This window comes from Oryctolagus cuniculus, chromosome 7, assembly GCF_964237555.1.
Source record: "Oryctolagus cuniculus chromosome 7, mOryCun1.1, whole genome shotgun sequence".
Taxonomy (NCBI): domain Eukaryota; kingdom Metazoa; phylum Chordata; class Mammalia; order Lagomorpha; family Leporidae; genus Oryctolagus; species Oryctolagus cuniculus.
In genome coordinates, this window is record NC_091438.1 from 129,062,846 (window position 1) to 129,079,658 (window position 16,813).

At 63.4% G+C, this 16,813-nt stretch overlaps 3 protein-coding genes across 20 annotated transcripts in view; 1 reads left to right on the forward strand and 2 right to left on the reverse strand.

Moving 5' to 3' along the window:
- SLC6A9 (solute carrier family 6 member 9) overlaps positions 1-2,759 on the forward strand; it is a 33,572-nt gene extending 30,813 nt beyond the window's left edge. For all 10 annotated transcript variants that reach the window (XM_017346367.3, XM_017346366.3, XM_070078608.1 and 7 more), the window contains 2 exons: positions 1,196-1,366; positions 1,500-2,759. In XM_017346367.3, coding sequence (XP_017201856.1) covers positions 1,196-1,366; positions 1,500-1,694 — 366 coding nt within the window. In that variant the 3' untranslated portion in view covers positions 1,695-2,759. The remainder of the gene's footprint in view (positions 1-1,195; positions 1,367-1,499) is intronic.
- Positions 2,720-6,581, reverse strand: CCDC24 (coiled-coil domain containing 24). Of its 5 annotated transcripts, XR_007923653.1 has the most exons (11): positions 6,448-6,581; positions 6,145-6,302; positions 5,747-5,922; positions 5,520-5,636; positions 5,226-5,285; positions 4,436-4,510; positions 3,960-4,014; positions 3,584-3,653; positions 3,407-3,485; positions 3,002-3,324; positions 2,720-2,851 (listed from the first exon to the last, which is right to left on the reverse strand). XR_007923653.1 is itself a non-coding variant. In XM_008265377.3 (10 exons), the coding sequence occupies exons 2-10, from the start codon at positions 6,268-6,270 to the stop codon at positions 3,081-3,083; spliced, it is 1,002 nt and encodes a 333-aa protein (XP_008263599.1). In that variant the 5' UTR covers positions 6,271-6,302; positions 6,448-6,581; the 3' UTR covers positions 2,945-3,080. The 5 variants fall into 5 exon arrangements, 4 of the variants coding, with proteins under 4 accessions (XP_008263599.1, XP_051712521.1, XP_051712522.1 ...); XM_008265377.3 differs by lacking the exon at positions 2,720-2,851 and having other exon boundaries at positions 2,945-3,324; XM_051856561.2 differs by lacking the exons at positions 2,720-2,851; positions 5,226-5,285 and having other exon boundaries at positions 2,945-3,324.
- Positions 6,582-6,907: 326 nt separating this feature from the next.
- On the reverse strand, positions 6,908-16,154 carry B4GALT2 (beta-1,4-galactosyltransferase 2). 5 transcript variants are annotated; one of them, XM_051856555.2, is made up of 7 exons: positions 15,862-16,154; positions 14,033-14,388; positions 13,617-13,852; positions 10,813-11,003; positions 10,549-10,671; positions 10,330-10,434; positions 6,908-7,716 (listed from the first exon to the last, which is right to left on the reverse strand). In XM_051856555.2, exons 2-7 carry the CDS (start codon positions 14,334-14,336, stop codon positions 7,566-7,568), a joined length of 1,110 nt encoding a protein of 369 aa, XP_051712515.1. In that variant the 5' UTR covers positions 14,337-14,388; positions 15,862-16,154; the 3' UTR covers positions 6,908-7,565. The 5 variants fall into 5 exon arrangements, with proteins under 5 accessions (XP_051712515.1, XP_051712520.1, XP_051712519.1 ...); XM_051856560.2 differs by having other exon boundaries at positions 14,033-14,383; positions 15,862-16,151; XM_051856559.2 differs by lacking the exon at positions 15,862-16,154 and adding an exon at positions 15,757-15,780.
- Between the last annotated feature and the right edge of the window lie 659 nt (positions 16,155-16,813).

Below are 16,813 nucleotides of genomic sequence, written 5' to 3' on the forward strand. Positions count from 1 at the left end.
ACAGCCAGGCCCTCTCAGGGTGCCGACCCCCTGCCCGGTCTCTGCTTCCCTTTGCCTCTTTTATTGCTGCAGCTGCAGGTTTTAGCTAATTTTTTTTAAGTGTTTATTTATTTTCATCTACTTGAAAGGCAGAGCAAAAGAGAGAGATAAAGACAAACAGAAAGAAAGATCTTTCATATACTGGTGTATTCCCCCAAATGCCCACACGGCCAGAGTTGGGCCAGGCTGAAGCCAGGATTCTGGAACTAACAGGGGTCCAAGCACTTGAGCCATCATCCGCTGCCCTTCCAGGAAGCTGGAACAGCCAGGTCTCGGACTGGCACTCCCATATGGGATGCGTGTCTCCCAAGAAGAGGCTTCCCCCTCTGTGCCACGACACTGCCCCGGCTGCAGATTTTATTCCCCATCTCACTCGTCTCTTTCCCTAGTGGTCTGACAGGCACCACTTCCATCCAGGGCCTCTACGGGCCGCAGGTCACTCTGCGCAGCCACAGGCAGGCAGGGCCCTCTCCTCTCCCTCTCCTACAAGTCAGTTCAAGTCAACAAATGGGAACGTGGGGACACTGTGCCGGGCGCTGGAGGCCCAGAGTGCACGTGGTGCTGGGAGCTGCCTGGCCTGTGGGAAACAGGAGACAAAGCAGTTCTAGGGGCCGAGGAAGGGAAGTGCCGGGGGAGCTGAGAGCCAAAAGGGGAAACCTAGAGGGGCTTTCAGGAGGAGGTGGCCGTGGCACAGGCTTTGACAGGAACACAAGAGGATGTTTCCCCCGAATAAACAGAGGGTAGGGAACGCTGGGAGTGACTGAGCGCCGAGCAGGAGTGACGTGGAAAACTCCCTGCGTCTTTCCGCATTGCCCGGTGGAAAGCCGAGAGGCCAGGGAGCTGGCTTTCCCGTCAGTAGGCAGCAGGGAGCCACAGGTCATAAAGCTCATAAAGTCATATTGTTGACTGAGCATTCTCTGGCCGGCTCAGGACGATGGTGAAAACAGGCCTCTTCCCTTCCACGGTGCCCACCTGCCCACCATGCCCTGAGCCCTAGCTTCTCCCAGCGCCCTCGAGTTGACAGTCGTCTCTGCCCTGCCCCCAGATGCTGCTTGGAGAGGAAGGAGGGCTTCGAGGAGGGACGGCCTGGGCCCTGAGAGTGGCTCTGGGTGGGGGGGTGGGGGCGCCTCCTGCTCACGCCCCACCTCCCTTGCAGTTCATTCTCATCTTCACGGTGATCCAGTACCAGCCAATCACCTACAACCACTACCAGTACCCAGGCTGGGCAGTGGTCATCGGCTTCCTCATGGCTCTGTCCTCGGTCATCTGCATCCCGCTCTATGCCCTGTTCCAGCTCTGCCGCACGGATGGGGACACCCTCGTCCAGGTGAGGGCAGGGGGCAGGCTGGGCGGCCGCGTGGAATAGGAAGGGTGGATGGATGGGGCAGAAGGGCTCCCTTCAGACCTGACCTCCCCCCTCCCTGCCCCCGCTCCATGCTCCATGCCCGCCTCCCGTGCAGCGTCTGAAAAATGCCACAAAGCCAAGCAGAGACTGGGGCCCTGCCCTCCTGGAGCACCGGACTGGGCGCTATGCCCCCACCATCACCCCCTCTCCCGAAGACGGGTTCGAGGTCCAGCCGCTACACCCAGACAAGGCCCAGATCCCCATGGTGGGCAGCAACGGCTCCAGCCGCCTCCAGGACTCCCGGATATGAGCAGATTCCAGGGGAGTGGCCCCACCCCCACCCCGCGCTCCCACCACAGAGACTGGGGAGGCTGTGGACAGGTGTCACTGCCTGCCCCCGCCACGCCCTGGCCAGGACGGCTGCTGTCACCTTGGCCACCACTGATAGCGCGGTCATTCGTGCTCGTGTCCCCAGTGTTTACACGTCCTTTGGATGCCAAGACGGCAGCTGGGGGAAGGGGGCGATGGGAGAGTTGCCCGGGGTAGAGGGCCAAAGCACTTTGGAGGGGGTCTCAGGCCAGGTCCCCAGAGGCCTGGCAGGCTTCCCATGGCCTCTGAAGCCCCCTCGCTCTGCTCTGAGCTGAGGTCTGGGTGGCCCCCCCACCTCACCCCTTCCTTGGGCCTCCGGCCTCGTGACCAGTGTTCCTGCCCTCCGAGCCAGCCCCAGCCTCTGCCCAGGCGAGTCTGGGCTTTCCCATGGGAGCGGGCGAGGGGCTGCAGGCTGCACGGCATTCCTCATTGGGCTCCATGGCCCAGCCCCCAGTATCTGTGTAATTATTTTTGTAAACATTGTATGACCTGTGGTTGCCGCCCCTCGCCCCAAGCCGGGGCCAGTCTGTCTTCCAGGCCTGCTCGCACCTCACTCGGCTGCTCTGGGCTCTCGGCGCGCACTCCAGGCCTGGCTGTCAGGCCCAGCCAGCAGAGGCCAGGGTCCAGCAGCCTGCCCAAAGCACTTGTTCCTGGGGGCAGGGCTGGGAGCTGCTCAGCAGGAGGTTGGCGCCCAGACCCCTGGGGAAGGGGACCTGCACAACACCCCTTGCCCTCCTCCCTCCCCCAGGCTGAAGGCCCAGCCCTCCCCGGTGAGCTGCCCTTGTTCACGTGCCAAATGGCCCCAGCTCGTGTGCCCCCATGCCTCTCCGGAGCCAGAGCCCCAGGCCCCAAAGTGTCCGTCTGTCCGTCCTCCATGTCCTCCGTGCAGTGACAGCCCGGCCAAGCCGCCTCTAATCCTCCGTAGCAATAACGGTGCCCCCACCCCGCCACCGTGCACCACTAGGATTTTAAAGTCCATAGGTTTTAATGAAATTTCTATTCCTGTCTTGGGCTGCTGCTGTGCTTTGTCCGGGTCTCCTGGGGGGCCAGGAGTCAGGGCTGGGCTGGGACCTCTGTCTGCCAGGCCTTCACCGAGGCCTGAGGGGAGAAGGGCCAAAGGTGACGGCAGTTAGGATGGCTATCCCACGCAGGCCTGGGCACCAGGGATGTGGTGGGGGTGGGGCAAGGGCCAGCAGGCACACAAACAGCCTGGGGGGGCTTGGTGAGGGCGCTCCTGAGAAGCGCGACCTGGCGCTGGCAGCTAGGGGGCAGCAGCAGCGGTCGGGGCAGTGTGGCCCAAGCCGAAGGCTGCTCTGTGGCCAGCCCTTCAGGTTGAGGCCTGGGGTGCTGCGCTGGACACTGGTGTGGAAGCTGGCTGCGGCCTGGGACTGCACTGAAGCTGCCGTCCCCAGCGGCGGATGGTGGCCTGGCCTCGGGGTCGTGGGCAGCGCTCCGGAGGTGGCGTGGGCAGGTGACCCTGGAGAGGCACAGCCTGCACGCCCCCAGCACCAGCGCTGCGGAGCGGAGCACAGGGCCCGTGGCACCGACTGGAGGGCTCCGGGGACAGCCGCCTGCACAGGCAGGAGTCACGGTGAGGGCTGGCAGCCCGACCACTCAGCCCACTCTGCCCACTGGCCACTTGCTTTGGTCTACCTGTGGTTGGGGGAGACTCGGGGAGGCTCCAGGGAGAGCTGCAGCTCCCGTTCCATGGCCTTCTTCTGTTCCTTTAGCTCTGAGAGAGACAGGGAGCTGAGGCACAGGCTCGCCTCTTCTAGCATGTGTGAGGGGTGCAGGGCAGGGAGCCGGGGGAGGGCCTGCTCAGGGCCTCACCTGCCAGGGTGGGCTCCAGGGCTGCCTTGGAGGGCTGGCAGGCCCGCGCAAGCTCCTCTTCCAGGCAGTGCTGCGGGGACAAAGGGCTCAGGACCCCAGCATGAGAGCAGGTGTTGGGGGGCCGGGGCCCCGCAGGAACCCCCTCAGCCTTGCCAAGGAGCCCAGCTTGGCGAGGTGGTGGTGGGGCTTGTGCCAGACTTGGCTCAGGGAAGGAGGCAAAGACCTGGGGCAAATCCTGCAGGTCAACCTAAAGTTGCGGGCTGGATGCTGGCCTTCCAGATCTCTCCTACCCACACCCACACGTGTGTGCCTGTGAGAAGTGGGGGTCTCCATGCCCAGCCGGGGCACCTGGGGGAGGCCCAGGGCTGCAGCTCACCTGCAGGATGGGGATCTCTCTCTCCAAGTTGCGACACTCCTCCTCCAGGAGGCCCCTGGGACACGAGATCACCGTAGCCAGAACCAGGGCCACAGGGCCGCGGAGCCCAGCACACGCCCCAACCTCCAGCCTTACCAGCAGCCCCCATAATGCCCCCTCAGCTCACAGTGCCCCCTGTTGCCTGGGTGCTGCTCCCGCAGTCTCCTGACCCACCTCCCTCTCACAGCTCCCACCCTGGCAGGCACCACCCTCTCTCCCGCACAGGTGCCCTGGACTTACAACTCTCCTGCCTCCGTCCTCCCTCACAGCACTGCCCTGCCCTGCTTAAAACCCGCTGTGCCCCCACCCCCACCCCCACCCAGTGTCGGGATGAGACCCCTCCCGTACACGCATCTCCCGGGCGCCTCCCTTCTCCTCTCGGTTCCAGCACCTCCAGATCCACCACCAGCATACACTCAGGAGTCCCTGGGCCTCACCTCAAGTGTGCAGCAACTTGGTCAATGTTGCACACATTCAGCTGGTCCTTGATGATGCTGATGTCCCTGTGACTGCTGCTGGCAGATGAAGTCACCATCACTCTGCCCATGTCACCCGCCCAGGCCTTCAGGACACAAACCCTACTTCTCCTAGATCATTTCTGGTCTCTTCTCACAAAGGCAACATAATAGCACAGAGCAGTTCTGTGGGTTTGCAAATGTGCTCTGCTATCCTTTACTGCGTGTGACCTTGGGCAAATGGGTAACTTTTTTTTTTTTTAAGATGATTTGAAAGGCAGAGTGACTTTAGAAAGACAGCTGGGGGGGGGGGGGGGGGGATATCTTCCATCCACTGGTTCATCCTCCCAAATGGCAACAACCAGGTTTGGGCCAGGCTGAAGCCAGGAGCCAGGAACTCCATCCAGGTCTCCCACGTGGGTGGCAGCAACCTCTGGTTTCCCAGGTGCATTAGGAGGAGGCTGGATCAGAAGCGGAACAGCTGGGACTCCAACTGGCACTCGGATACGGGATGCAGGCGTTGCGGGTGGCAGCGAATTCACTGTACCTGCACGCTGGCCTTTGTGCTTCCTGCCTGACCTCTGGTTTTCTCACTTGCAAAAACGGGATGTGGCCCATTTCACAGGGCTGCGAGAGGGTTAGGCTGAGAAGTTGCTGCCACTGCTCTGGGGCGGCCTCACTCCTGTGAACACCGCCTGGGGCCCTCTCGCCTCACCTCGCTATGGAGCTCTAGGCCCCAGGAACAACCGCCCCCTGGACACGGCCTCCTGACCTCATGCTTCCTGCGAAGCTCTGCTCTCTCCCATCTCCCCGGGAAGCTGCTCCTTGCGCTCTGAAACCCAGATCAGCACAGGCACTTTCTCCAGCAAGACTTACCTGCCCCCAGGATGGGCAGGTGTCTGCTCTGGGCTCCCACAGCCCTCCTATGCTGAACCCTATCACAAGTGGTGGTGAAACTGTCCAGCCCCCAACTGGGAGCTCCTCCCTGGAGCCCAGGGGGGCCCACCAGCTGGCTGGGCCCTTTGCCAAGAAGGGACGGATCCCTCCTCTTCCACTGCCACTTTACCTGGGCTCAGTGGCTCTCAGCTGCAACGTTTCCTGTTCTGGCAAATCACTTCTGGGCTCCTCCAAGGCAAAGCGCAGGACTCTGGGGCTATATTGGACCCAAGCCTGCGCCTGGTCCCTGCAGAAGGGGAACCCAAAGGAAACCACAGGAGGGCCAGCCGCTCCCTGTCAGGGGCCGGGCTAGCCCATCTGATGTCTGGGGAGGGGACCAAGGCCAGAGGCTCCCACCTGCCCTCGCAGATGGCCTTGTGGCGGAGACCTTGGAGCAGCTGCCGGAGTTCCTGGCGCACGAGCTCCCGCAGGAGGGGCGGCGGGGCCAGAAGGGAGGCAGGGTCAGAGATGGGGTGGGAGCCAGGGACTCGGGAGGACCGAGCCTCTTGGAGCAGTGCCCGCAGCATCGCCACCTGCAAGGAGAGCTGGGAAACTTCGCGACTGGGCAGCCAGGTGAGGCGACGGAGGGGTGGGGGGAGTGAGAGGTGGGGCGTAGGCAGGCCAGAGAGGGCACGGGTAGGCATGGGGGCCCGCCAAGGCCTCAGGATCACCGGGCGGCGCCACAAACCCGGAGCGGACGGGAAACCTCCCAGTCGTGGGCAAGCCTGGGGCGTGGCCCACTCGCCGCTCCCCACCTCCGCCCGCAGCTCCAGGCTCAGGTCCACCGCCGCCTCCCCCAGAACCCTCTTCACTTCGGGGCGCTCCGGGAGCGGAACGTGCTCCTCCACGAGCTCCCACAGCGACAAGAAGTCCCGGGGCATGGCCGGCCCGCGCCACTGCCGCCCGCTCACACCTGTGGGACAGCGGGTTCGGGCTCCGCACGTCTCCAGGGTCCCGCCCGGGTCCCACCCCCGCCCACTTGAGCCCCATCCTCCGGCTCACAGGCCCCGCCCCTGACCCCTGCAGCTGGAATTACCCTGCCCGCAGCCCCTAGTCACCTGCCCGGCTTCTGACAGACTCTTCGGAGTCCGCAACTCCCGGCCACGGCCCCTAGGAGCCGCCAGTGGGAAGGGAGGCCTTAGCCCCGCCTCTTCGCCGCGGCCGTCACCCGGGAAACCGCGCCGCGGCCCCAGGCCCCGCCCCGGCAGGCCCCGCCCCAGGCTCTTGGAATCCGGCGAGCGGGCGACGCCTGCGATGGGAACCGTGCACCGAGCCAGGATTCCCAACGCCCGGGGCTCCTCTTCCGGCGCCTTTCGGACTCTGGGCCGATGGAAGAAATAAAATCCGGGCCCAGTACACTTACACTTCTTCCCCTAAGGCCGGTGCATTCTAGTGAGTGGAGGGAGAACCAGGCCAGCCCTGCCGAGCTGACAGGTGGGGCCAGGCATACTCTCATCACAACCCACCTGGGGTGACTAGGGTCAGGGTCCCTATCCCCCAAAAGACAAAGGGGGCTGCTCCATTCACGTTTTTTACTAAAGCACCCACACAAGTTTCTGTGCAATATACAAACACGAGCCGGCCCTGGGGCCACCGCCTCTTCTCTGAGACCGGGAGACAGGAACCAGGTTGGCTGATCCAAGCCCTGCCTGCGCCCCGTGCAAAGGCCAACCCAGGGATCCCAGGCAGCGACACAGAACCCCCTCCGGTCCCCTCCTGGGCTGCTCCTCAGCAGGGGGCACACCAAAGCTTGCCCCCTGCAATGTTGAGTGAAAAAGGTTTCCCCGCCCCTGGGAGCACGGGGGATCCCCAGGTCTGAGAATTCCCCCTGGAAGAGACACTGCCCTCTAGTCATTCCTCCCACCCTTCCAGGCCCTAGGGGACTCAAGGGGGGGAAACTGAGGCACAGAGAGGTGAAGTGACCTAGCCCAGGCCACTCCGCGAGGCAGTGCAGGGGCTGGCCCGACCCTGACAGTGAGGGGGGCTGGGTTGGGGGGAGTGGGGCAGGAAGAAGGGGCCTGCCCAGGCCGGATGCACCCCAAAGTGGGTTCTGAAGCTTCCAGGTGCCGCTGAAGATCCTCAGTCCTGGGGGGTCCCCCACGAGCGGCTGCTGGCCAGGCTGAGGTCAGTCCTCTGGCGGGCAATCCTTGACGCCAAGAGCCGCTGTCCATCAGTGTCAGCCCCGGGGGGGCCATGAGGGGGGCCGTCCAATGTCCACGGTGATGTTGGTGAAGAGCGGCTGCCGAGACACCTCCAGGACCTGGTACCGCACGGACCCGATGCCGTCCCGCTTCATGGTCAGCTTCGTGTTCTGAATCTTGGTAAACCTAGTGGGGATACGAATGGATGCGCGTCAGAGCTATAACCACCAAGTCCAGCGTGGACTCTCCAGGGCCAGGCCCGGGCCAGCCCGCTCCTTCCGGGGTGATCTGCCAGGAGTCCCTTTGTGTGCTTGGGTTTGCACCCCCAAAACAGACATCTCATCCCCCATAGTCAGAACACAGGATTGTGACACCCTCACAAATCTCTCCACTCAGACCTTCCTCCCACACCTGAGATGCAGACCCCAGCTGACCCACAGGCACCTCAAGTGCAACGTGCCCTAGGGCACCCTACGTGCCCTATGTCAGACGTGCCGGCTGCACTCCCACTCCTTCTTTGCTCCCAGCCTTCAGTGACTCCCTCTGCACCCATTTCCTGAGTGTTCCGATGTGCCAGCCTGTGGTCTGAGCACTAGGGGGCACGGTCATGAACAGGCGGGCAGCGGAGACGGCTAACCAGCTAAACCGACAAGGAAACCCTTAAAGAGCTAAGGGGACAGGATGGCTGTGCCAGAGGAGGCGGGGGTGTGACATGAGCTGTGGAGGGGCAAAGGGCATTCCAGGCAGAGGTCGGAGCACTGCAGACCCCACACTGGGGTAGGATTTCGCATAGCTGTGTGGCTACACCTTGGGGACAGATGCGAAAAATAAAGATGCAATGAACCTGGAGGTTCACACGGATGATGGGCAGAGCTCTGGAAGTCACGGTAAGCAGTGCACAGTTTGCAAGTGAGAAGGCGAGGGTTTTTTTTAACTCGGTGTAGGGGGGGCAGGGAGTGTCATAAACCACAGAAGGTCAAAGGGAACGAGCAGAGGCCCCTGTGGGAGTCCAGGCGAGGTCAGAGGTCAGACTAGCGTTAAAGATAATAAAGGGGGGAAATGGATGGGCTCAAATATGTTTTGGTGGAGGAAGTGACGTGAATTGCTGATGGTCTGGACATGTAGAGTAAGAGAAAGAAGAATCCAGGAGAACTCCTAGGTTGGGGGAAAAAGCCACTAGCTAGACAGAGCTACCATCCAGAGTTCTTTAAACCACAAACTGCTTGCCACTTGTCATTTCCACGCCCAAGGCAGACATTACTAATTGATGATGGCACCCAGACAAGGAGCAAGGTTCCTGGCATGTACTTGCAGAGCTCCAACTCCCACTCTCATCCCAGCTGGGCTCAACCCCTCCCCAGCGCCTTCCTGGCACTAGGCACTCTCCATCAGATGCCTCTGTTCCCAGTCCACCACTCCTTCCCTGCTGACCATGGTTTTTATCTGAACTTCTCTTTTATCAGATCCCTGGCCTCCCAGTGCCTCATGCTTCTGCCCAGTACTGCCTCCACCCCTACATCCTGCATTCAGGGCAGAAAAACCTCACTGTCCAAGCTGAGGCCACCACAACCCCGCCTCCCCGCAGCCTGCCCCCTCCCGGTCCAGCGATTCCTTCTGGCCCAGTCCACTTCCCTCTCCTGCACCACCCAGCAGCCAGGTCAGCTCCTCACCTTCCTGGAACTCAGAGTGAGCCTTCCAACTACAAATCTGATTCTGCCCCTCCCTGCTAAGACCCTCCCACAACTTCCCAGTGCCTCCAGGACAAGAAGGAAACTGGTATTTAAGACCCCCACCCCCACCCAGCACCCAGCACTGCCCCCTCCTGGAATGCCCAGACTTCAGAGATCTTAAAGCCAGAGAGCTGGAGACCCTCGGTGAGTACCTAGCACGCACATTCACACCCGACGCTTGCCAGTGAGACCCCCTTTATTCACCCTGGCCTCCTCCAAACATAACAGCACTGTGCCCAAGGCAGGCATGAGGCAAATATCTGTTGAATGAATAGCTCTTATTCAACTCCAGTTTACCATTGCCTCCTCCAGGAAGCCTCCCACCATCACTCCCTTTTCTGCCAGAACAGCACCTTGCTCTGATCACGCTGGGTTGTGAGCGCCTGTTTCTATACCTGTTGGCCCACCTAGGGCGAACTGCATGTGGGACAGCAGGTATTGCGTAGGATCATGGAGTCCCCTGCCCCAGTGTGGGACTAGTCAGAGAGAAGCAGCAGGAAAGCCCTTGTCTAACTGCACGTGCCCTTCAGTCCCTTCTCCCAGCCAGTCCTGGACCTAGAATGTGGCTACCTTGTAGGAGACACAGCTGCCGCCTCCTCCAACCTCAGGGAGGCTGGTGCTGTATTTGCACTCCTCGCCCCCGCCTGCTGGGGCTCCCTCGGTCAGATCCCCGGGAGCTGTGCTCAGCACCCACTATTTCTGTCCTGTGTGCTCAGGCAGGGTCAGTAAAAGCAGGGATCATCCCAGGTGCACCGGGGGAATGCGATCTACTCAATGACATCTTGAGCCCTGGCTTTCAATTCTTGGAACCAGGCTGGGGTGAGATATTTGGGGCTGAGGCTGAGATGGGAGGTGGGAGACAGGGATCTGAGGTGCCTGGAGGCATCTCCAGGAGTCAGAGGCCAGGGGCCTTGGGGACCTCTCTGGGGACCAATGGCACTGGGAAGTCACCTTGGAGGCCAGGGTGTCAGGAACCAGGGGCACTCACGATCAAGACCTGGGGACACAGGAAGGGCCCCTGGAGAGCATGGGCTGAGGGGCCTCTGGGGTCAGGGGAGCTGGCGGTCACCTCTGAGGGTTGGGCTCGTTATGCTTGTCCCGGTCGTGCTTGATCATGCGGTAGCGGCCTATGCGGATGTCTGGGCGTGAGATCTTCATTCCAGTCAGGGAGATCCTGAGGTCAGGGACAGGCAGCCTGGAGCAGGTATCGGGCAGGGCCCGGAGCACCACCCGGTCTGCACCATCCCCCTCCCCCGCCCCTCCTGCTCCCCATCCCACCCCTACTCACCGATTGAAGATGTCGTCATCCTCACCACCCCAGCCCCAGTACTCATTGGGGAAGCCATTGATTCTCAGAAACTGGGCTTTGCTCAGGCCCGACACGCCTCCAAAGTAGCCAGCATAGGGCAGCCTGTGGCACGGGAGGGCAGGTGTCAGTAAGGGTCCCCGAGGGATTCAAGGTGCAGGACCCGAGGAAGGGCACGATGGGGACCGAGGGGCCAGCAGGCACAGAGACTGGGAAGTCTGGGTCTAGCCGAGCAGACGGCCTCACCGGAAGCCAAACTTGTCCATGGCAATGGCGAAGTGGCGGGGCTGGTCGCCACAGCGGTACAGGTTGCGGTCGTCCATGGGCACCAGGTCCACGTCACTGAAGATGAAGCAGTCATAGGCAGCGTCCTCCTTCAGCGCCTCCAGGAAGCCCACGTTGAGCAGCTTGGCTCGGTTGAAGGTGTCCTCACCATGCTGGGGTGGCGACAGGGGACAGGTCAGCTCTGGGCCCAGGGCCTGGAGCCACCTGCCACCTCACCAATTCTCTAGAGCAGTCCCTAGGCCCCTCCCCTCCTTCGGGGCTCCCCCAGGCTCCCCGGGTCAAGTCTAGCCTCCCACCCTAGCCCTGGCCTTCAAGGGCCTTGCAGGATTCGGCTGCAGCCTCCTCTGGCCCCTGCCCTCAGATCCACGGCACTCGCCAGCAGCTGCAGAAGAGGCGGGACTCTTTCTGGCCCGCAGGCCTTGGGGCTAGCAGCTCCCCAGCCTGCCCATCAGACTCCTCTCTGGCCGGGCTCCCCCAACCGTGCCAACCTGGCCCCAGTATAATCACTCATTCCCTCCCGTGGGCTTCATTTATGCCTATGGCTGTTCAAATTGTTATTTAGAGCTCTTGCCTCATTCACTCATTCATCAAACATGCCCCGTGGCCCTCGCCTTTGTTGCCAGTGGGGATTCTAGAGATGAGCAGCCCTGGTCTCTGTCCCTGCTGAGCACATAGTCACGAAGCGAGATGAACAATGAGTGCCCCAGATGGCCAGCGTCTAAGATGCAGGAGCCACGGGGACCGAGCCACCAAGCCACATCCAACTACATCGGAGACAGAGACAGGCCTGAGCTACACTTGCTTGTCTTCCCAACAAAATGACAAGCAGGGGGCCTATAGGCAGTCACGTCCTAGGAAGGCTGGGCTCCCCCTCCCCAAGACAGGAGACTGCACACATCCTGACCACGTGGGACGAAGCGTCAAGTACTGGACAGAGCAAGGGGCAGGCAGTGGGCCCGGAGCCCCGCCCCAACCCACGGCCTCCAGCCTGCCACCAGCGAGGCCCCACGGAGGGGCCTGTGAGTAGGCCCTTCGTAGCAGGAGAATGGCGGCCCCGCCTGGACACCAGCCAAGCCGGAGCCTGAGTGGGCAGGGAAGCTGCCCAGCCCCAGCCCTTTCTCTTGCCTCTCTGGCACCTCTCTTCCCCCTGCCCTTTCTCCCGGCTCCTCAGCATTCCTCGCTGACCTCCCTCGCCACACAGGTCCTTGCAGTCTCCCGTGCAGCTCCTAACCAGGCTCAGCTCCCCCTGCAGAAGAGCAAAGCTCCCTCCAGCCGCCACCCCACCTTTGCCTTCCCTTTCCGGCAGAGACTTGTTCGAGTTGTCTCCGATCGGTTATTTCCATTTTGTCAAATCTAATTCCTTCTCCAACCCACTGCAATCTGCTGCCGCCCCCACCATGCCCCCGAAATGGCTCTCACTGGGCCCACCTTGTTGCTAAATCCACTGGACGCTTCTTGGGCCACAACCCCCTCGCTCGCCCACAGTGCTCACGCAGCTGCCACGCGTTCCCTGCCTGCTGCTGACGGTGGGGCCTCGGGGATGCCGCCACGCCGGTCTCGGCCCCTGTGGCCCTTGGCTCTCTCCATCCTCCCTGCTCTCTCCATCCTCCTCTCGGCCTGTGCTCCCTGGCTGTAGGGGGATCATCTACCCGCCGGTGGCCCGGATCCCGCCCTCTGCCCTGAGTTCCCTCTGGGTGTAGGTCTGCCTGCCTGCTGGGTGTTCCGCCGACACTTCCCGCAGGCACCCAGGTGTGAGCATGGACTCAGGGGTGCAGCAAGTGGCCAGGAGAGAGCGAGTGGGCCTGACGTTGCTCTCCTAAGTCTCCAGTTCTCACGCCTCACCCTCATCCCACAGCCCCTGTCCTCTCACACGCACCTTCAGCCCCACGAGGTCTCCCAAGGCCCCCTCCCCACCATCCTCCACAAATGAGCAGAGCAATCTTCCTAATGAGCGAACGGGGTGCCCACTGCCTCCAGGTGGGAGCCCAACTGCCTACCCTGTGTCCCAAGACCCTCCTCAATCCACCCACCCCCAACTCCCGCAGCTCCCTTTGCACCAGCCTACATATCGGACCCCACACCTCATCGCCGGTTCCCACACACACGGGCCCGGCTCTCTCGCTGGGCCCCAGATTCTCTGGGTCCCTCTCACTACAACACTTTCCCCCACTCGTCCCTCGGTGCTCTCACGGCCCCAGCTCCAGTGCTAGTCACACCCCATCGTGCTGGTGGACTCCACGGATCTAGGTTCCAGTGGGGGTGGGGAGGGCCTGCTCAGATCCTGTCTGGGTCCTAGTGGCCGGCCCTAGCCAGGCCCACAGCAGGGCTCAGAGCCTGGGTTGAGTCCTGGACCTCAGCTGAGGCCGCCGAGTCTCCCTCTCATCTGGGCCCTGGAGAGCACCTCCTGATCAGCATCCCCCAGGCCTCCACCACTGCAGCGTGGGGCCTGCTCATCAAGGCAATGGGGCTGGGCCCTTTGAAGGCTGTGCACACACCTGCCAGAGTGCACGCCAACATTCCTGTGCACACACACACACACACCACTCCTGTGCACACTGACAAACACAGACCCCTGCCCCATGCCTGTGTCCGTTCACAGACCCACGTGATCTGGGGCAGAACAGGGCCCACACACAGCCCCGCCCCAACCCATGTAAGCACCAGCAGGCACTAGGGTCCCCACACCCCTATGAGCAGGTACACCCACAGGTGCGTGGGGGCTCCCTGGGGGACAGGTGCCCAGGCAAGGACCACAGACAGCACACCTGGTTGATGACATAGATGCCGTAGCGCAGCCGCTGCCGCCTGAGGATGGGGTGTAGATAGTGGAGCCAGTAGCGCAGGTGGTGCTCCCGGTGTCTAAAGGGGATGATGACAGCCACCGTCTGCGCAGGCGTGCAGTCGGGCGGTGTGTAGCGGCCACCCAGGAGCACACCCGGGTTCTCCCTCTGCACCCGCTCCAGGGGCATGGGCGAGGTGAACTCGATCAGCAGCCGGCCCACTGCAGGCAGGATGATGTGAGCGATTAGGGTCTTCGCCAGAATCCAGGGAGACCAGCCCCGGTCCTCAGTTGGGGGGTGGGCAAGGGAACCCCCCTTTCAACAAACCTGCACCCTTAGTACCCCGGCTGGTCAAGATTTTTCTCCCCACCCTATGAGCAGGCCCCACCCTACAGGCTCACCAAGACCAGGTGGCGAGTCAGGACAGGGTGGCAAGACAGGAGCTGTGGGCCCAGGCTGGGCACTGGGGACCTCGGGGAGCCCGGAGCTGGGGGCAGTGGCGTTGGGCCGAGAGCAGTTGGTGCTGCTGCTGGCAGCCGGGTGGAGGGCACGGGCAGGGCCGCGGGCACTGAAGCGGCTGAAGAAGGCCAGGTGCTGGGCGTAGACGTCAAAGTAGAGGATGACGGCCACGAGGAAGTGCAGCAGGCAGAGGAGGAGCACGGCCTTGCAGACGCGCTCCAGCGTCCCCCCCAGCAGCCTGCTCATCCCGCAGGCGGCCGCCGGCCTGCCCAGCGGGCCCGGGCATCCAGCTGCTGGCCTGAGCAGGGGCGGAGAGAAGCAGACCCGGCAGGTCAGGGCGGCATGAGCGGGGCTGCCCACCCCCCTCGCGCCCAGCTGCTCCTACTCACAGCCCCAGCTCCACACCCTTACCTGCTCGCCTCCCTGGACTCTGCAGGACTCACCCAGACAATGGCCCCCAGCAAGTCAGCGTGCACAGCTTCAGGCACACCTCGGGCACTGAGCCGCACACATACACCCTTATTGCACAACTACACACACACATATCCAGGGAGACCCAGGAACACAGACACCGGAACCCTGATCACGTCTGTTAGCACCTATCCAGGAGAACACGCTGACCGAAAGACTCACATGTGCACCTGTGCCCCAGAGAACAGACATTCCACGGGGCAGCAGCCTCAACCCGGGCCTCCCGTCTGGGGGAAGGAACAGGATCCTCTTACTGAGTACCTACCATGCAGGAGCACTTTATACTCATGACTTCATTTGGTCCTTGCAGGAGCCATGGTGACATGTGGTTTGGTTATTCAAGTCCCAGCGACAAGCAGGGCCAGGCCAGGCCAACGGGGACCAGGCTGGGAAGAGGCCCTCAGCACCCAGGGGCTCCAAATAGGGACATGATGTTTCTGGGATCCCTTCCCACTGGAGCAAGAGGTCAAACAGGGGTGGGGCAGGAGACATCCCTCACCCAAGACCTCAAGGCCTGCCAGCACAGCGGGTTCCAAGTCTCAGCATGGGCAGGCTTGTGCCCTGGAGGTGGGGCCACTGGAAGGGCTCTTGCCTGGGCCACTGCTCCAGCTGTGGTTCCAATAGGGCAGCCACTTTCCTCTGGCAGAGCTCCAGGGAGCAGGGTCTTTCCCGGGTACACAGAACCACACAGACGCCTCGGTCTCAGCCAGTGGGTCCCACACTCAGACACACAAAACTACAGACACACCCGGGTGACAGGAACACACAGAGTCACACACTCACCCACAAAGCCGCTGCTCCTGGACTTACACAGCCACACATGCAGGCTCCCGGGCAGCTCACACCCAGACCCACGTGCAAGCATTCCCACCCCTCCCTCGGGGCCAGGGGTTCTGGGTCAGCCCGGCCGCCAGGCGAGGGCAGCGCTTGGGCGCGGCTGGGAGGCTGCCCACGTGGCACCCCGGGACGGGGGAGGCAGCGAAGACCGGGTGGGTGTGGAGCCTACGGTGGGGGAGTGCATGTGAGGCGGGGGCCGCGGCAGAAGGGGCGACGTGGATGGAGCGCCTCCGCGCGCCACGAGGCCGGGGCGGGCGAGGACAATGAGGGAGGCTGGCTGGGGGCGGGTGGAGGAGCCTGGGGGGTGCTGCGGGATGGGGGTTGGGTGGGGTGAAGCCAGGCCGGGCGCCTCTCTCACCGGGTCCTGGGAGGGGATCGGGGGCCGCGCTCAGGGTGCCCCTCGCGGGGCCGGGTCTGGAATGTCGGGGCCCGGGGCGGGGGGCCGCGCGCGCCCTCCTCTCACCCGGCGCTCGGGGCTCAGCAGGGGATGCCGCTCCGGCTCGGGCAGGGCTCCCGGCTCCGGCGGCTGCGGACTGCTCCGTCCCCCATGGCCCGGCCCCGCCGCCTCCCGCCGCCCGGTCAGCGGCCCCCGAGGCCCCCGGGCCGCCTCCCGCCGCCGCCGCCGCCGCGGGCCATGGAGCCGAGCCGCCCCGGGGGGCAGGGCGGGGCCGGGCGGCCGGGCAGACCCACCGACCCGCGGACCGACGGACCACAGCGCCGCCGCCTCCCTCCCGCGCTACGGCGCCTCGGAGGGGCAGGCCCGGCCGCCGCGCCCGCGCGCGCGCCCCCGCGGCCCCCGCCTCCAGCGCGCCCGCACCCGCACCCGCCGCGCGCAGCTCCGGCGCCGCCCCTGCCGGCGGCCGCACGGGGAACCGGGGGGTCGCCGGCCCAGGGAGGGGCGTAGGAGGTTATTCCAGCTGGAGCTAGGGCTTGGCTTGGGGCTCGGATCGGGGCCGGGTGCACGGTGAGGCCCAACCGCGGGGAGTGGGGATGCAGCCGGAGCGCGGACTCTCCAGGATCCGGGGCCCTGGAGGTCGGGCGCACGGAGGCAGGAGGCCGGGACTTGAAGCTGCTTGGGGGGAGCAAGATTAAAGGTCGCCGGCAGAGAGGCGGCTGCGGGCTGGATAGAACTCTATTAAAGTCGCGGACTGGAGGAGGATGGGCACGATTAGGAGAAAATCAGACATGGGTCCAGAATGGGTGGAGCTGGGCTGGGCCCTGGAATCAGGGGTGAATAGAGGCTGCTGGGGGGGGACCGTGGGACAGAACTGCCAGGGATATGGACTCCAGGCCTCACAGGGGCGGGCGGGTGTGTGTGTGTGTGTGTGTGTGTGTGTGTGTGTGTGTGTGATGAGGGACTAAGGCCCCAGGCACAATACCCCCAGCCCCCCTCATCCCCTTCAATCTGGATGCTC

Excerpts from the sequence above, each read along its gene's own strand:
- B4GALT2 (XM_051856555.2), bottom strand. The coding sequence starts at position 14,336 with ATGAGCAGGCTGCTGGGGGGGACGCTGGAGCGCGTCTGCAAGGCCGTG. Across the intron at positions 13,853-14,032 it reads TGACTCGCCACCTGGTCTTG|TGGGCCGGCTGCTGATCGAG; the intron begins GTGAGCCTGTAG and ends TCCTGCCTGCAG. Across the intron at positions 7,717-10,329 it reads AACGAGCCCAACCCTCAGAG|GTTTACCAAGATTCAGAACA; the intron begins GTGACCGCCAGC and ends TATCCCCACTAG.
- CCDC24 (XM_008265377.3), bottom strand. The coding sequence starts at position 6,270 with ATGCCCCGGGACTTCTTGTCGCTGTGGGAGCTCGTGGAGGAGCACGTT. Across the intron at positions 5,923-6,144 it reads GCCTGGAGCTGCGGGCGGAG|GTGGCGATGCTGCGGGCACT; the intron begins GTGGGGAGCGGC and ends CTCTCCTTGCAG. Across the intron at positions 4,015-4,435 it reads CAAGTTGCTGCACACTTGAG|GGGCCTCCTGGAGGAGGAGT; the intron begins GTGAGGCCCAGG and ends CTCGTGTCCCAG.